We start from the raw sequence: 17,851 nt of genomic DNA, 5'->3' as shown, positions 1-17,851 counted from the left end.
CTTCCAGCAAGACATCACCCTCACTCTCACAAGACAGCTTCCAGCAAAACATCACACACCCTCTCACATGTCTGTTTTCCTCTAACAAAGTTCACGAGGTTGTCTTCAGCAGCAGAAAAACACTCCCACATGCTATACTTGAGACTAAAATAAAAAACACATTCTACATTAAACAATTGAATCTTCAAAGAAACCAGAAACTTCCACTTTATAGGTAGATAGATGATAATAGATAAATGATAGAGAGATGATAGATAGATAGATAGATAGATAGATAGATAGATAGATAGATAGATAGATAGATAGGTAATAGATACACAGATAGATAGATCATACATACATACATACATACATACATACGTACATACATACGTACATACATACATACATGTTAGCAAACAGAAGGCAGATGGATGATAGATAAATAATACATATATAATAGAAAAGTAAGATAATAGTTGATTACTTGTTTTTTAAATTAATTAATGTAAAGACCAGGCATCAGGTCACATGCCTTTAATCCCAGCATTTGGGAGGCAGAAGCAGGCAGATCTCAGTGCGTTAAAGGCCAGCATAGACTACACAGAGAGTCCCAGAACAGTTATCACTACATAGAGAGACATTGTCTCAAAAAAAGTAATAATTATTGTGATTATGCAAATCTGAGAAGTCACACAGTAGACTGTTTAAAGCTGGAAAAAACAAGAAGGCCAAGAAAATGGTTGTCCCAGCTTAGAGTCTATAGAAACAGAAGTGCACAACATAACTACCAGTCTATAAGTAAAAACTGAGAGTCTAGCAGTCTACTGTGCAAGCCCCAAAGTCTGAAGTTGGAAGAGTCTGGAGTTCTGGTGTCTAGGAATAAAAGAAACAATTGTCCCAGCTCTGATGGTTAGTTTCAGTTGTCACCTTGACGCAATCCAGAATCACCTAAAGCCTCAATGAGTAAAGGTGTAGATTAAGTTAGCCTGTGGGTGATTGTCTTCATTTTGTTTTTTTATATTTTATTGATTTATTCATATTACATCTCAATTGTTAGCCCATCCCTTGTATCCTCCCATTCCTCCCTCCCTCCCACTTTCCCCCTACTCCCCTCCCCTATGACTGTGACTGAGGGGGATTTCCTCCCCCTGTATATGCTCATAGGGTATCAAGTCTCTTCTTGGTAACCTGCTATCCTTCCTCTGAGTGCCACCAGGTCTCCCCATGAAGGGGACATGGTCAAAAATGGAGCACCAGGGTTCTCATGAAAGTCAGACCCCGCTCTCCACTCAACGGTGGAGAATGTCCTGTCCATCGGCTAGATCTGGGTAGTTCACAGTTTACTGCCTATATTGTCCTTGGCTGGTGCCATAGTTTGAGCAGGACCCCTGGACACAGATCCACGCGTCATAATGTTCTTCTTGTAGGTTTCTAGGACCCTCTGGATCCTTCTATTTCCCCATTCTCCCCTGCTTCTCTCACTTAAAATCCCAATAGGATGTCTTCCCCTCTGACCCACTTTCCTGGTAAGTTAAAACTTTCATGGGACATGCCCCTTGGGCTAGTGTCCAGATATAAGTGAGTATATATCATTTGACTCTTTTTGCTTCTGGGTGAACTCACTTATTATGATAATTTCTAGTTCAATCCATTTTGGGAATTCCTTTTTAATTTGGGCTGTAGAGGTGTCTCACTGGTTAAGACTGCAAGCACTGCTCTTGCAGAGGACCTAAATTCTGTTGTCAGCACCCACATCAGGCAGTTCGAAATCACCTCTTAACTCCAACTTCAGGAAGTCTGATGCCCTCTTCTATCTACTGTGGGCATTTGCCTTCACACATGCACATGCACGCACACACACACACACACACAGAGAGAGAGAGAGAGAGAGAGAGAGAGAGAGAGAGACAGAGAGACAGAGAGACAGAGAGACAGAGACAGAGAGACAGAGACAGAGAGAGAGAGAGAGAGAGAGAGAGAGAGAGAGAGAGAGAGAGAGATAAAAATAAAATAACGTTTAACCACTTCCATTGAAGTGGGAAGACCATCTCTCTGGAAGAGGAACCTGATGTGAATAAGAGTGGAGAAGTATGCTGAGCATTAGCACATGCGCATTAATGCATTGCTCTCTGCTCTTGACTATGAACCAGATATGACCAGCTGCTTCAAGTTCCTACTGCCTTGACTTCCCTGCAATGAAGGCTGTAGCCTAGAACTGTGAGACAGATAAACCCTTTCTCCCTTAAGTGCCTCTGGTCAGGGTGCTTTATCATAGTAACAGGAACCAAACCTAAAATGGTGCCTCTACTCTCTGAACCTCCAGCAAGTGCATGGTGCAACCACTCAGAAAGAAGGTCTTCCCCCCACTCAGCCCTCAACTTGCATCTCAGTCTACCCCTAAGAACACCCCTGCAAAATGAGATCAGTTCAGCTGTCTAGATGCCCCTTAATTCAGCCAAACTGTCACACACAATTAACTATCATTGCTATAGAAAGCAAATAGCTTGGTAGTGGCAGAAAAATCATTCATACAGACCAATGAAACGGAATACAAAGATCAAGGGGGGAAACCTCATACAATGACCATCAGGTGGGGAGAGTTGCTACTCATCATTAGTCATCAGGAAAATCCAACACACTATGAGGTGCCACGAAAAACTTATCCATAGGGTTATTTCCAAAAGACAAAGGGACCGAGTGTTAGAAGAGTATCTAAGTGTGGTATTAATGGTGGGGCAACTATGGGAAAACAGTAAGTGCCTCAAAAGTTTAAAATGCTCTTGTAGCACAGCCACCCTCTGAGCTTGTATCCTGGCAATGGACTCAGCATGTCAAAGAGATCTACATCTGCAGGCTCCTTGCATAGTCCAGGTTTGGAGAAAAGCCAAGGACTCACCAGCAAAATTTCGTACAGCATAGCATTTCTACTGAACAACCTTTGCTTCTGAAAAGGTCGTGGTTGCTAATATCTGTATGAACTTGCTATTACTTTCATTTTAAATTTATTGTCTGTTCAAAAGCAATTTTTTAAAAAGCTTAGATCTAAGTACCAGAACATATGCCTCTATGCTGATATAATGACAAGTTTCCTATAAAAATCCTTTTGATAATGGCTTCCCGGACTTCAGAATAGGCCATAAAATAAGAATAAAACTCTTTTAAAATAAATTAAGATATATGGCATGATGTTATAAGATAGTTATATAGTAAAATAGTTACTAAGATAAAACAAATTAACATAGCCATTATTTCATACAGCTGTGAATTTTCCCTATATGTGGTTAAAAAAATAAAAGAAAGAAAAGCAACAGAAACACCAGACATGATGGCACACACATGGAACCTCAACATGTGAGAGGCTATACAATGCAGTTCAATATCTCTTAAAGAGAAAAAAATGAAGCAAGCTTTTCAGAGCATACTAATGATCTGTGCTCCATCATAAAACAGGACCTCTGACCACACTGTGTGGATCTCTGGAGCGAGGGTGACTTTTGATAACTGGGACCCATGATAGGAAGGAACAGCTGTTATTTTACTCAAAAACAGCCAGGTTCCAAGTATAGGAGTCTTGGGGTGGGAGTGCAGGGAATGATACAATTTAGACAAAACAACTGGAAATAATTTTTAGAAGTAATGATAACCAGACACTAGATCCTTCTATACAGAAGGGAAATTCAGCATCCATACACAGATCTACAGACAAGGCATACAAGCAAGGAGGTTTTCTAAATTTCTAAAATACTATGATCAATCTTGAAGAAGAAAGAAATTATTTGCCTGAGCTCAATGTACAAAAGAAATCTTTGTTAGAAACTAAAGCTCACATTGCTGAGGCAGAGAAAAAAAAAATTCAACCTGTTCATAGACTGTGTTACACAAACTCCTTTCTAATGCTTAGATATATGTGTCAACTTGACATAGCCTGATATTTAGCAAGTGTCTTGTTTACTTTTCTATTGCTGAGAAGAGACGGCATGACCAAGACAACGTACTAAAGAAAGCATTTAGTTGGAGCTCGCTTACAGTTCAGAGGGTGGGTCCATGACTATCATAGAGGGGAGTACGGCAGTGGGCAGGCATAACACTGGAGCAGTCACTGGAAGCTTACATCTGACCCACAAGCACAAGACAGAGAGCACTAACTAGGAGTGGCATGGGCAAATGAAACCTCAACGCTCACCCTTAAGTGACACACCTCCTCCAACAAGGCCACACCTCCTAATCCTTCCCAAACTGTTCCACCAACAGAGGACCAAGCATTCAAATGTAAGAGCCTATGGGGCATTCTCATTCAAACTACCACAGCAAGCCTGATTTCTGAGTGTGTTTATGAATTCCTGGGTGAGATTATCACTTGAAGCCATAGACTATGGAGAGTGGGGCATCTTCCCCAGTATCCCTGGGCATCATCTAATCACCTAAAGGCCTAAACATGATGAAAAGACGCTCTGTTTCTGCCCAAGGTCTTCCAGCTTCAGTCTCAGCCTTGTACCTTTAAGCTTAGACTAGACCTTAAACCAACAGCTGTTTTGGTTCTTGGGCCTCTGGACTGCTGATTTGAGCATCTGCTCAGCCTATATAACTACACAAGTCAACTCCTTAAGATAAGTAAATAAATCAACCTTACACATGTGCGTATTGGTAAGCATTCATTCTATTTACCTAGAGAAGCTTAACTAACACAACTCGTTGATTTTGTTACTTCTGGTGTTATATAAAAGTTTCCTTTCTGAGTCCTTGTAACCACAAGAACTTTATCAAATATATCTGTCCTTTTAAGAAAGAGAAAGCATACCATCATTACCTATTGTTTAAGGATAAATTTAGATATTCCCAAATTATTTACTCATTCAGGGATACCCAAATAAACGTCCAGCACTACACAAAACACTCAACGTGGCAAAGGCAGATTGGTCCAAATATCTCAAAAATTTGTTCTTTGAGAATTATGTGTATGCCTGTGTTTGTGAAGGGCTATATTCCTTTGATTCCACTTGCCTGAGGACAGAGTGTCAGAGAAAAGGATGTATCTCAGTAGTAAAACACTTGGGGTACATGTACACAGCCATAAGTTCAAACCCCAGCACCAAGGATATAAAGAATTAACAATATGTAACACATTATATGTGTATGTCATATATGCACAATTTTCTCTGGGAAACATTCTGTAGAGTCCTTAACAAGTAAATAAACATTGCCTTTTCTATAATTAGCACAAATATGAAGGAACAACAAAGACAATACAAGATTCACAACCCCACAAGAAGCCATGGGTTGCCAAATAAAAACTCCCAATGCCTGACTCCAGATCAGACCTGAGAGGATTCATTTCTCTCAGCGATCTGGACACTGACATCCTGCATCCTTCATATTCCAGCACCAAGTGCTTCAGTTGCTGTTACTCATCAGAACAGGACAGCTGCGAAGAAAGCTTCCAATCTCAATTGGTCCAACATTTCAGACTGTCCCACACAGGACTCCTATTAAGCCTGGAATTTCCCAACTAACTAAACCACAAATGCTATTCCTGGTTTTTTCATCCATTTTCCCCAATTTTAGTTGGGCCCCTACAAAGGTATTATTGTCCCCAAATTATCTAGAAGAAACCTTAAGAGAATGATGCCCCATTTCCCCTAGTGGGGATTGGGTAGGTTTTTGTTTGCTCTCTTTGGGTATGGATGCTTATTTTCATTGGGAGTTGGTTATAAGTTATTATTGGTCTTATTCAGATAGAAAATGAGGTTGAACTAAGGTATGTCTCTCTTTTCCTTTATCTTTCTTTCATAGATATGAAGATAAGAGTTGAAAGGAAAGAAAGGAGATATAGAAATATATAGGGATGATAGGAGAAAAAGCAGATTACTGAATCTACTCCTCAACTAAAGGCCTTGTTACTCACAAATAAGGTTATTTTTAATTCATTGGTATAGAATGTTGTATATTTATGCAAAATAAGTTTAATTTTGATACATTGGTATAGAATTCAAATTTAAGATTAAATACAGAACAAAATTACATATATGTGTGTGTGTGTGTGTGTGTGTGTGTGTGTGTGTGTGTATTTCTACTCTAATATTAGGTATTGTACCCATACAACTCCATTATAATACAAGGTTTCCTTCCAATACCTTGAAAGTGATATTGCATGCTGTTTAGGATAATTAAGTAATACAAGTATTATACAAATGAAATATAATTTTTAAAAAAAGAAAGAAAACCCCAGTGCAGCTGCAGGAATACTTTTTTCTATGCAGTTAGGCAATATTACCTTCATTTGACAGTATCTTCTCTCCTCTTCAAGTATTTATTTTATCCAAGTTCTTTATACAGTAGGACAATATCTGGTTATTTCAAAACATAACGAGTGCTCTCTGTATTCAGTAGAGCATGGTATAATTGCTCTTAGGTTCACTTAGGAAGTAGACTAAGTTTCCATATTTCTTAGGAAATACAGGCTTTCATGGATGAAAAGATAACTCAGCAGTTAAGGGTGCACAATGCTCTTTCAGAGGACCAGAGTTAAGTTTCCAGCATCCGTGTCAGGTGGCTCACAGCCACCTGTAACTCCAGCTCCAAGAGCTCTGACACCTTCTCTGTCTTCAGGCAACAGTAATCACATGAATATAGCCCTTCACAAACACACATGCATATACATAATTCTCAAAGATCAAAAATAAGTCTTAATAAAAGAAATGTATAAAGCACGTATACCATGGATTCATGTAACTCTAGCTCTATTGACATGAAAGAATTCTTTTCTAGTTTTTCCAACTCCACATATATTCTCTATTATCCCACAGTAAGAAGTCTGGCTCTGAACAATGAGATTACTTTAGTTTATTTTTTTAACCTTATAATATATGCGAGTCACTGTATTATACAAACAAGAAATTTTCAAGAAATATTATTTTATTGAAAGACAGAAAATCAATCAATGAGTTTAAGTGTTATACATTGTTACTTAAAATCAGCATGGTCTTATTTACAAAAAGATTTAATATTCCTTACCTTGACATTACTGATGATGCAAAATACATTATAAACTCCTCAAAACTTCTCACTCCTTCACTAGCCAGTATTGTCTTTCATCTTCTCATCTATTTGATTGGTTTTAAAGCCTGTGATCAGATCAAAACCATACCAAACACTTATCGTCGCATTTCCTACGGAGATTGTCCATGAAAACACCTCTATATGATACTCATCAAGTGGTTATATGCAAAGAGACACCACTGGGACCCAGGCTTAGAACTAGATTGAAAAAAAAAAAGTCAAGTGTTTCTAATCACTAGTATCATTAGCTCTCACACTCCAGCAAACACAAGCTTTGGGCTTACCCTTCTCAATGCAAGCACATTAAGACCCTTAATGGGTGAACATGTATCAGCTCCGTAGATCTAGTCCTGAACTCACCTAAAGACTTACAGAAGCAGGCGGTTGACAGGAATAAACAGGCAACTGCTATAGCAGCCAACTTCTAAACTTCTAAAAAGTATTGACGTCAGCCTATCTAACTCATGTACTAGCCTCACCCAGAATTACTAATATTATTTAATGATTAGGAGCCTCAAATTCAGCATGGAATGTAGGGGTACAGGAAGAGAAGGATGATTAATACTCCAAATTGTGGTCACTATTTTCCCATCAATCAATCAATTGGGAACGATGCTCTGATTTGCTGAATCCAACCTAGCTGCTGGTTCTTTGGAATTAGAACAAAACACATGCAGTTAGCAACCGACACCAACTGATGGTCATCTTTATGTTCTCTCAACACACTCCCCGCCCCCCCCACTCAAGGCATCACTTTCCCTGCAAAATTGCATGATCTTCCCAGGCTGCTGTCATCAAAGTGTGACCTATGCTTGGTCAAGAGCACTCTGCCTTTGCGCAGATTGAAAGCAAACTTTCTGCTTTGTGTATCTGGAGGAAGACTGTACGGGGCTTCATCAGAAAGGATTCAAAACACCATATATCTACGAGAAATTCTTCTTCACACTGAAATACATTGTGCACAATTTATAACAGACTATGACCAAAGACAAATAAACAGGCCAAGGTTCAGAAACCCAATCACATAAATGCATTGCTTAAGATAGTCTTACTTAATAAAAAAAAATTGTCTCAGACTATTTGCAGACCAACCATCTATTAAGTCAATACAATAACACCTGTATTTAAAAAAAAAAACTTTTAAGAAAGCTGAAGAGTTAATTAGAAAGGGAAAAGTAAGACACTTACTCAAGTTTAGCCGGACTGATCTTTATTCTCCTAGTTAGTTCTAGGTCAGTTGAAAACTAGATACAAACTGGAAATCCAAGGTACATATGCACCCACATGCCTCCCTGTTTGCATGCCTACGTGCATGTGTGTGTCATGCTGGGGACTGAATTTAGGCCTCATACTAGCTGAGAACTCTACCATTGAATTATATCCCTAGTGCTGGCTTTACTTTTTTTTTTCTTTTTGGCTTTTCAAGATAGGGTTTCTCTGTGTAGCCTTGGTTGTCCTGGGCTCACTTTGTAGACCAGGCTGGCCTCTAACTCACAGAGATCTGCCTGCCTCTGCCTTCTCAGTGCTGGAACTAAACGTGTATACCACCACCACTGCCCCATTCATTTTATTTTTTATATTGAAAACATTTTCACTAAGTTATCCAGTCTGGTCTTCAATTGGCTTTCTATATTAGGCAGCTCTTGAGCTTGGAAATTTTCCCGCAAGCCTCCAAAGTAGCTGAGATTATAGGCTGACACCTCCAGAGCCAGCCCAGATATTTCTTAACGTGCTAATTTTTCTACTGAATAACGAAGATGCTGAAAATTAGTACACTGACATGATGCCATGCTGACCACATTGCGGTGTGGTCTCATTGTGCTGACGTTACAAACATACCATAAATCGACTGCTTATCAACATTCAGAATTTGTTTCCAAGAGTTCTGAAAGCTAAGAGGTTAGAGACCAAGGTGCAGATTTCTAGCTGTGTCATCACACATAAAAGAGCAAGAGCAATCACTAGGGTCTCTTTTCTGGGGCACCTGTGCCATTTACAAGGATCCACTGTCGTGACCTATTCACTCTCTAAAACATCACTTGCTAACTCTGTCATCATCGGGCTTCAGCAGATAAATTGGAGATGTGTGGAGACTTCAGTTCATCACTGTGCCGCAGCAAAGATATTAAGACTTCATGGCTCCACATGCAGACTCTGACCCAAAGAGGACCAAAATCATCACAATGCAGAAAGAGAGAAAGTATTCAGCAGAGATCTAACAGGAAATTCAACAGTAGCCACATTTTGGAATAAACCATTACTTTGTGTTGCTTCCAGTGACACTCTTTTGCAGTCAACTCCCTGGTAAATGCAGGGAGTTCATAGAAAGCACTGCCCCTGATCAGTTTGCACTCACCAGCTTGCCCATGCACAAAAACACACCTCAGTGTTCCTATGTCTGCAGTGAGTTTTGCGTTATAATCCCTTTCCTTGATTCCTTTAGCACGGCCGACTTTTGGCGCATGTGACTAAATGTCAGCTGTATTTTAATTAAGTCCAATACACCTGAGTCATTCTTTAATAAAATGATCTTGAATCTAAAACCTCAATGGTTGGCTTCCACTTACAAAAAGCATCAGAACAAATTAAATGGCGACAAATTAGATGTGCAAACAGACACATCCAAAGTATAAAAAGTTTCAAGAAACCTACTTGCTGTAGTACACAACTGACAGAAATCTAAAAAAATAAGGGGTCTGTGTTACAGAATAGCATGATTCGAGAAGTACACTGGGTGGTATTTTGATCCTATACCAAACAAGGCCTCTACAGAATAGCATTGTTGGGATAATCACAGAAAGGTGATTGTGGACTGGGTGTTAAATGTTATCAATGAATTATACTTTGTATCAGAAATGTGGGTATTTTAAGGATATAAATTAGGAATTAACTTAAATGGTGTCTGAGATTTTTTAAAATTTACTTATTTATTCACTTTATATCCAGGTTGTAGCCCCCACCCTCCTCCCTGTCCCACCCACCTCCCTCATCCCCACTCCCCTATTCCTTGGAAAATGGGAGCCGCCCTATGCACCCACCCCACCCCAACAAGTTGCACCAGGACTGAGCAGGTCTTCTTCCCCTGTGGCCTGGCAAGGCAGTCCTGTTAGGAGGAATTGATCAAAAAGCAGGCAATAGAGTCCATGTCAGAGTCAGCTCCCACTCCCCTTACTAGTGGACCCACATGAAGCCTGAGCTGCCATTGCCTACATCTATGTAGAGGACCTTGGCCCACTCCTGAGGTTTTCTTTTAAAGGATGCTGTAAAGATAAGAAAGAAAATTGATGAAAGCAAAGAAACTTTGGTGACTTTTTTTTTTTTTTTTGCCTTTTTGATTATTTGTGAATTTCCCATCATGCACCCCCATCCCACTCATCTTCCTCACCCCTCCATATCCACCCTTTGCCTTTGCAACCCCTTCCACAAAAGAAAACAAAAAATTGAAATTAACAAAACTGAGTTGTAGAAGCAGTGGCACGTCATGGTGTATCACATCATTTTGCCCAAACATATTTACTTTCAAATATTTAATGGCAATGAGTCCATTGGTCTGGTTCTAGGCCTCTGGTTTCTGCTACACTATCAATACTGGATGCTCACTGGGATTCCTCTCAGATACCTTGCTGTTGTCCTGTGTCATGGAGATGCTGCTGCTTTGGTTCTGCAGGACCAGCCCCCTCACATGCTCCAGCAGTTCATAGATGGGGTAGGTGTTGGGTTGGGCCAACTCAAAGCTCTAGATGTAGGCCTGGGTGGGATTAGGCCTAGATCTAGGTCTGAGCTGGTCAGCCAGCCAGATCTCCAATACTTACACCATCAAGGCCATCTCTCCAGAGCTGACCAGGAAAGGTGCGGGGCCCACTCTCTTGAGGGCTGCAGCTGATGAGGTGCAGGGCCAGATCTCCAGCTCTCATGACCTTGGGACAAGCGCTCCAGCACTGCCACATCAAGAGGTGGGGCCAGCTCACTTGCTGATCTCCTGAGTGCCATAGCCAGTTCTGCACTGCCCACAGACATCAACCTGGCCCCAGGCAGCGGACCAGACCAGGGACCTCTTCATGGCCTATGGTGGTAACATCGAAACAGATTCTTGCTTTCCACTGCTACTGCAAGGCCACAGAGCCAGACCTGATCCTCACTGGCAGCAGAGGACATCACCACCATGGCCTCAGGTGTCAGGGGAGGCTACTCACTCTCTACCCTCAAGTCTCCAGTTTGGCCTCTCTTTATTGTGCACACACCATTCAGATTCTCTCCCTTCTCTGCACCACTTACTTGCTCATCTTCATGGCTCCCAGGCCTCTGAGTGTCTTCTGCTCCAACCCATACCCTGTGGCTTTTGGCCAAACGTCATCTGAGTGACCTTGGCAACCTTTTGACTTTGCCAATACTGCCCTTCTGCCCTGCTTCGGATCAGTTCAAATACATTGTGACAAAATTTCAAGTGTGATGCCTTTATGCTCTGATATAAATATTTGACAGCTTACAGTTCTTTTGAAGTGTTCTTTCAGAAGCGCACCTTTCATTAAAAACTCAACAATGTATCTGGTAAATACAGCAGCAATATAGATACTACAATAAGTGGGAGAGAGTGACACATTGCTCTCATTTTGCTGAATGGAATCCTAAAAACTTTAGGAGTGTTTCTCAGCCTATAATTCAAAAAACAACCAACAGTTTTTTTTAAAAAGGTGAAAGAAAAGGGTTTTTCAAGGTATGAAGAGACAAGGAAATTTGGAATGATATTCTATGTTCTGCAGTTTCATTCAAGACTATGTTATTACTGAGCTGAATTTTTTATCAAGGAACTTTTCAAACTACCTTTTGTGTCTGTTAATTTAATCCTATTTGATAATAGACTAAGAAGGAGTGGAGAGTTTTAAAGGGTCAAAAATGAGTTAGTAAAGTACTCACAGGAAAGTCAATGTGGAAGCCAGTACCATGTAGCCCTTTCAGGCTTGGGGTCCATTTCTCTAAGTCTCCTCCTTTTCCCCCATACTGTGACACAGAGGAATTTTTAAGCAACTAACAATTAGTGCTAGTTAAATTTTAAGGAACGAAACAGAGTAGGTCATATTTCCAGATTTCTTTTCTAGGCACCATCACACTCATGTGCTCTCTCAAGGCTTATAAACTCAGAAGCTGAGTGGAATCCCTAGGGTAACCAACTTCTTAGCTTCAATAATGTCCAACTAATATTCTCCCTGGATTGTAAGCTGTAAAGCAACTCAAAAGAGATGGGAAAAAATGTTCCAGCAATGACTGACAAGATGGCAAGCAATTTTTCAACATCATCAATTTAATGTATATTAAGCTTATTAGGTTTATGCCAGTTTCTTATGATTAGAGCAAGTTCATCCCCAGAAATTCAAATATAAAATCAGCAATAAGATTTACTAATTTCAGTAAGGCCCTTTGCTTCTGGGGTGGATTATATTAATTATTAATATGTACAACTCCCACATAAACGTAAAGAAAACCTTGGGTACAGAAAGTAGATAAGAAGATAACTAAATGTCCTTCAGTTGTAGATAGGTAATTTCTGAAGAAAACAATAAAATGTCATTTATTCTGCATGTCAAAATAGTTGTAATGCAAACAGTGCAAGTGTGTAAACCAGAGATGGAGGATAATTAAACATGTTTTCTGGAAGAAGCAGGGAAGTTTATATAAAAACTCATAGGTCAACTGACAGGATAAAAAAGACCTACAAAAGCCTAAACTAGATAGAATATCAGTGCAGAGAGAGGAGGTAGGCACAGAGTCCCACCCTTAGATGAGGAGCCATTAACAATTGATAGCTTCTTGAAAAGGGAGTATCATTTTTCTTTAGTGATGTGGCTCCTCATAGTCAACCAAGGTCCAGTGGATGGTCACACACCCAAGAGTACATGAGCAGCACAATAGAACTCAGTGTGTTAAAACAAAAAAAGGGGGTGGGGACACAGAGTTGGGTAAGAAGGAAAGGGGTGGATCTGAAATGTATTAAATTCTTAAAGGGCTAACAAAAATGAGGAAGAATAATGCTAAACAATTCAGATTGTTAACAAGGAACAGCAGACTTCTCTCCTTGGCTTGCCGTTCTTATCAAATAAGCCATATTGTACATTTCTATTAAAAGATACACATTTGTTTCCTACTAATCTATGAGGATATAAATATGCTATAAAATAAACCTCCTAGCCAACTATTTTTTCATATATTCTTTTTGTTAACTACAAAAAAGAAACTAAATTTCTAACCACCTAGAAAACTTCTGTGGTTCTTTCCTTTCAATTTTTCTTTGTAGTCAGGTTAAGTCAAATCAAAACAATTCAAGAGTGGTAATGATTTTCCTATATTGGTGTCTTTTAATAATTAGCATAAGATTTTTCCCAGACATTTGGTTTATTAACAGCAAAATCATATGACTGTATCAGATGACATCAGCATCCAAAACAACTGTTATCCTCCAGTTTGGAAGGAATCCAACCCCTCGGACCTCCTCTCAGAGACAATGTCCAATAAGAACTAGAAAAATATTAAATATCATTAATACAACTTTGACTTCCACTGCCTCAGGTTTTTACCATTGAAGGAAACAAAAATTGTCATTGGTTTCCTACTGATGTGAATCATATCCACTTCTGCCCTTTAAGGAATGGGCAAGACATAAATAGACAACAGCGAACAGTCTGGTACATGCTTTCAACATGGACTCAGCAAACATGATTATAAACACTGATATGGCTTCATAGAGCTCAGCAATGTGGTGTTGTTATTATTATTATTATTATTATTATTATTATTATTATTATTATTATTATTTAAGCATTTATTAACATAGCAAGTGAATCATGAATCCAAGTGGAATTAGGAAACAAAAATATCCACAACTCAGCCTTTGCTCTAAAAATGTTTAAATGTGTTAGAAGCTATAAGACAGTCACAGAACCTATAATTTGTTGTGCGTCTGTGGTGATGCAGGACACTTATATATGATAATCTGCCCATTAACCCAAATCCCTGTGCCACTTTTCTTATTTTACAGTGGACTTTTAGGGTACCTGCTCTTTAATCTGAGTGATTATCAACAACCATGAAAAACATTTGCTTCTGGAAAGGATGACTAGAGCTCATTCTGTTTTTAAAGCTACATGAGCCATTTTATTTTCAGAGGTATTGTGTGATTGTTTGGTTGTGGTCTTATTTGTATTATTTACAACTAAATGTGCCCTAACTGATTCAAAAGATAGTCATCGTCTTCCAAAGTTTACTGTTGTATGGCAGGAGAGGGGTCTATGCTTTTCTTTACTTTTTATTTTTTATACAATAAGGAGACGCTTAGTTAAGGTTGTATTATAAACAGCCCAAACTTCATTAAATAAGTAGCTGTTGACTAGATGAACTGGCTGAAGAAGTGAGTTAATGGACAAAGTACAGAATATGAAATAATTTTCCTGTTCCCATTTTGCTATAATTTCCCACAACAAGAAGCATGATAGCACACTGCAATGTCAGAAGAAAACAAAAGGCATTAACTGACATAGAACCAGATCTTTTGATTCATTTCACTCTCTTATCCAGTTGACAATAACTCACTATCTTTGTGTTTTACAGTAATTTATATTAACCTGTCATGGTTCTGTTTGGCATTACTGGAAAATTCATACAGGGCTGTGGTGAAGTGGCTAGCACCCAAAAAGCCAAAAGTTTTCTTTTAAAGAGGCACTCATCTAAGATCGACCCCTGCAAACACTGACCTCCTTCTCACATTCCTGTCCATCTGGAAAGAGCACTCACCAGAGACTTAAAAAAAAATAAATAAGTGGGGACAGTAAAAGAAGTGTTTCGTTTTGTGCCCACAAGCGCAATAGATCTCCCTGAACTGCCAATGGTAGCTGTTAAAGACATGATGTCACGTCTGAAGGCCCTATCCTCCAAGGATGTTGAAGAATGTATAGACATGACACACAGCCTGGGGGGAAAGGGGTGTGGTGCCGGGGAAACATTAGTCACACAGGCATGCTGAAGATTGCTCATCTTGTAGCTTCTAACTACTCTACTGAGAAGGAAGATGCTCTCACATTTATACTGGAAATGGCTTTTGAGGGGGAGAAAATGGTCATTTATTTCCAGACCCTGCCAATTTCCATACTGTACTCTCGCCGTATCATAACCGTGGGCCTGTTCGATGACAGGAACAATAATTTCTGATCTTCCTGTTCAAGAAATAATTTTATTGATCTTCACTTTATTTTTTTTTTATTTTTTCCGTGATTCAGCAGGTCAGAAAGGCTGCTGTTCCAGTAGCTTCCTGTCTCATTCAGCAAGTCATCCTGTACAAGTTTATAGGAAGTGCAGAGACATTTCAGCACCAAGGAGAGTGCTCTGCCTTTTTCACCCCATGCATTTGCATTTCATGCTGTGCAGGATGCTAAAAGGAAATGTTAAAGTGTAACTTAGTACCTACCAAAAAACTTGCTAATGGGAGAAATCTTAATTTTCAATACTTTTGAAATGAGACAGTGTTTCCTACATGTTCATGACTGCAACAATATTCTGGGGTGTGGGGTGTGTGTGTGTGTGTGTGTGTGTGTGTGTGTGTGTGTGTGTGTGTGTGTGTGTTATCTCTGAGATGGAATTAGCTATTCTTTGCTATTTTTAAATACCTACACCACAATTTCTACATGCACTAAGGCCAATCCAATGGCAGTACAATAGAATTCAGTTGTGTGGATTAAAAATTCCATGAGCAGCCAGGTACACGCCTTGTGATGCCAGCCCTCGGGCAGGCAGAGGCAGATGGATCTCTGTGAATTTGAGGCCAGCCTGGTTTCCAAAGCAGCTACACAGAGAAACCCTGTCTCAGGGAAAAAATAAAAAATAAAAAAAATAAATAAATAAAAGCTCCATGAGCACAAATCCAAAAAAATATCCCCGCTGCTGTTTCTTCAGTGCTGTGCACATGCTCAGTAAATATATGAATTGAGAAATAATGGACATTGACTAAAAGTAAAAAAAAAAAAGAAAGAAAGAAAGAAAGAAAAGGTGAATGAATGAATGAATGAATGCCTTTTTTGACTTGTTTCAAAGGCCCTTACATGTCATACTGCTTAATCTGACTGTGAATCAGGAAAGTCATCCTTAATGCAGGTTCTCTTACTCTCCTGCATTTCGTCCATAGATGGAGCATATATGCATGCCCAAGGAGCCAACAGTTCCCTCCTCTGTGCTAAGAAGAGGTAAAGCTAGGCCTCCCTCTCCTCTGAGACCCTCCTGAGTTCATGGACTTTGAAGCCCTGCTATGCTAGAAGGAAAAACAGCAGCCCTGGTCATCACTTCTGAGCTGCCACCACAGCCAGACCTGGGCTGCTTTGGGAAATCCATCATCTATGAGAGAGTCCAGCATGCACCAAGGACAGGGCCAAAGGTGGAAGAAAAAAAACAAGGAATAGTAATCACACAAGCTTTAAACATATTTCTCCACCACTCCGCCACACTGGGGTGACTTCTCAGGCCCCTGGGTCTTTTCCTTCTCTTTGTCACTCTATGCAATGGCACAAGTGTGAGCAGAGTATAGCCTCTTGGGTACAGGTAGACACAGCCCAGTCCTTAGCTCCTAGGAGGCTCCCAGGCTAAGGCACCACTCCACTTGGACTGTACTATCCGGCTCCAAACTGGGGGGGAGCTTCCAGGCAAGGGCTGATTTCCATTTCAAACTGCATTCTGGTACTTTGTGCTCCAGCACCATTGGCCGATCAATATTTAATGCTTGGAGATTCTGACTCTGCGGGAGTCATGTCAGGGGACCCTGGGAGCCAATCTGCTTGAGCTTCTGAGTGATAATTATTCATGGGCTCCTGCCTCTTGCTCTTTCTCTAGCACGGTCCCCCTCTGCAGACTCAGTGCCTTACTCAGACTCCTCTCTCGCTCTCTCCGCGGCTACAGCTGGACCCTTCTTCTTCTTCTTTGCCTTCGCCACCGCTCCGCGCCGTGCACATCCCTACAATGGCTAAAACAGCAATGGGTAAGAATCGCGCTTCGCTCTCCCCAGGCTCGATCTAGAGCCAGTCTCTTCCCTTCTCTCTCGGGGCTCTGAAGACATTAAGAGATATTTTATGAAGGAAAACCCATTCATGATACCCAGGAGCTGGGAAGGTCGGAGGCATCTCTGGGCGGGGATGAGAGGGCAAAAGAGGTGTCTTTGAAAAGCTAAAGCAAATGATTTGTTCTAAAAAGCTAGAAGCAGGTAAGTTGCCCTCAGATGGGTAGGAATTTTATTCTGCTTCCATATTTAAAAATTAAAGCGCCATTGGAGGGGAGGGGGCCACCTTAACTATCTGCCTTCGGTGAGGTGAAGGGACATTTAGGAAAGTGGTTTGGAGCATCCTATATCCGTCCTGTAGTTTTAAAAGAAAATAGAAACGGAAGGGGATAAGGTTGAAAGAAAAGAGAAAACGCAAAGTCAAAGCGGTCCCATCCGGGCGGTTTGAGAGATGGGTGGGAACGGGGGAGGGGAGTGGGCACATTTAATGGTATTGTCTCTGTTGGAAAACCCGTTAGTCTTGGGGAGCTGTGCGGGGAGGTAAGGGGGCCAGAGGGGTGGAGTAGGACCTTAGCTCCTTTGTTTTAGGGAGCGGGAGGGGAAGAAGAAGGAGGGCGTGGAGGGCGCGGGTGGGCAGCTGCAGGGGCGGGGAAGCGTGCACGGCGGGGAGGGGTAGAGGGACCAGTCTCCCAAGGCTCCGGGGTGGGGTTTCTTTGTGTGTGGAGCTACGGTCCCAGGGGTGGGGGTGGGGGGCACCTGCAGCGCTGGGCACACTATGCGGACCGC

General features: G+C 40.7%; 1 protein-coding gene across 1 annotated transcript in view; it reads left to right on the top strand.

The window, feature by feature from the left end:
- The window catches only part of STMN2 (stathmin 2), a 110,297-nt gene that overhangs the window by 42,967 nt on the left and 49,479 nt on the right, over positions 1–17,851 (top strand). The window contains exon 2 of the mRNA XM_084774215.1: positions 16,976–17,047. Within this exon, the coding sequence (XP_084630341.1) occupies positions 17,029–17,047 (19 nt within the window). The 5' untranslated portion in view covers positions 16,976–17,028. The remainder of the gene's footprint in view (positions 1–16,975; positions 17,048–17,851) is intronic.

The sequence above is a fragment of the Acomys minous genome (assembly GCF_964271855.1).
Source record: "Acomys minous genome assembly, chromosome: 1".
In the NCBI taxonomy this organism is placed as follows: Eukaryota; Metazoa; Chordata; class Mammalia; order Rodentia; family Muridae; genus Acomys; species Acomys minous.
This window is presented reverse-complemented; position numbering and strand designations above follow the sequence as displayed.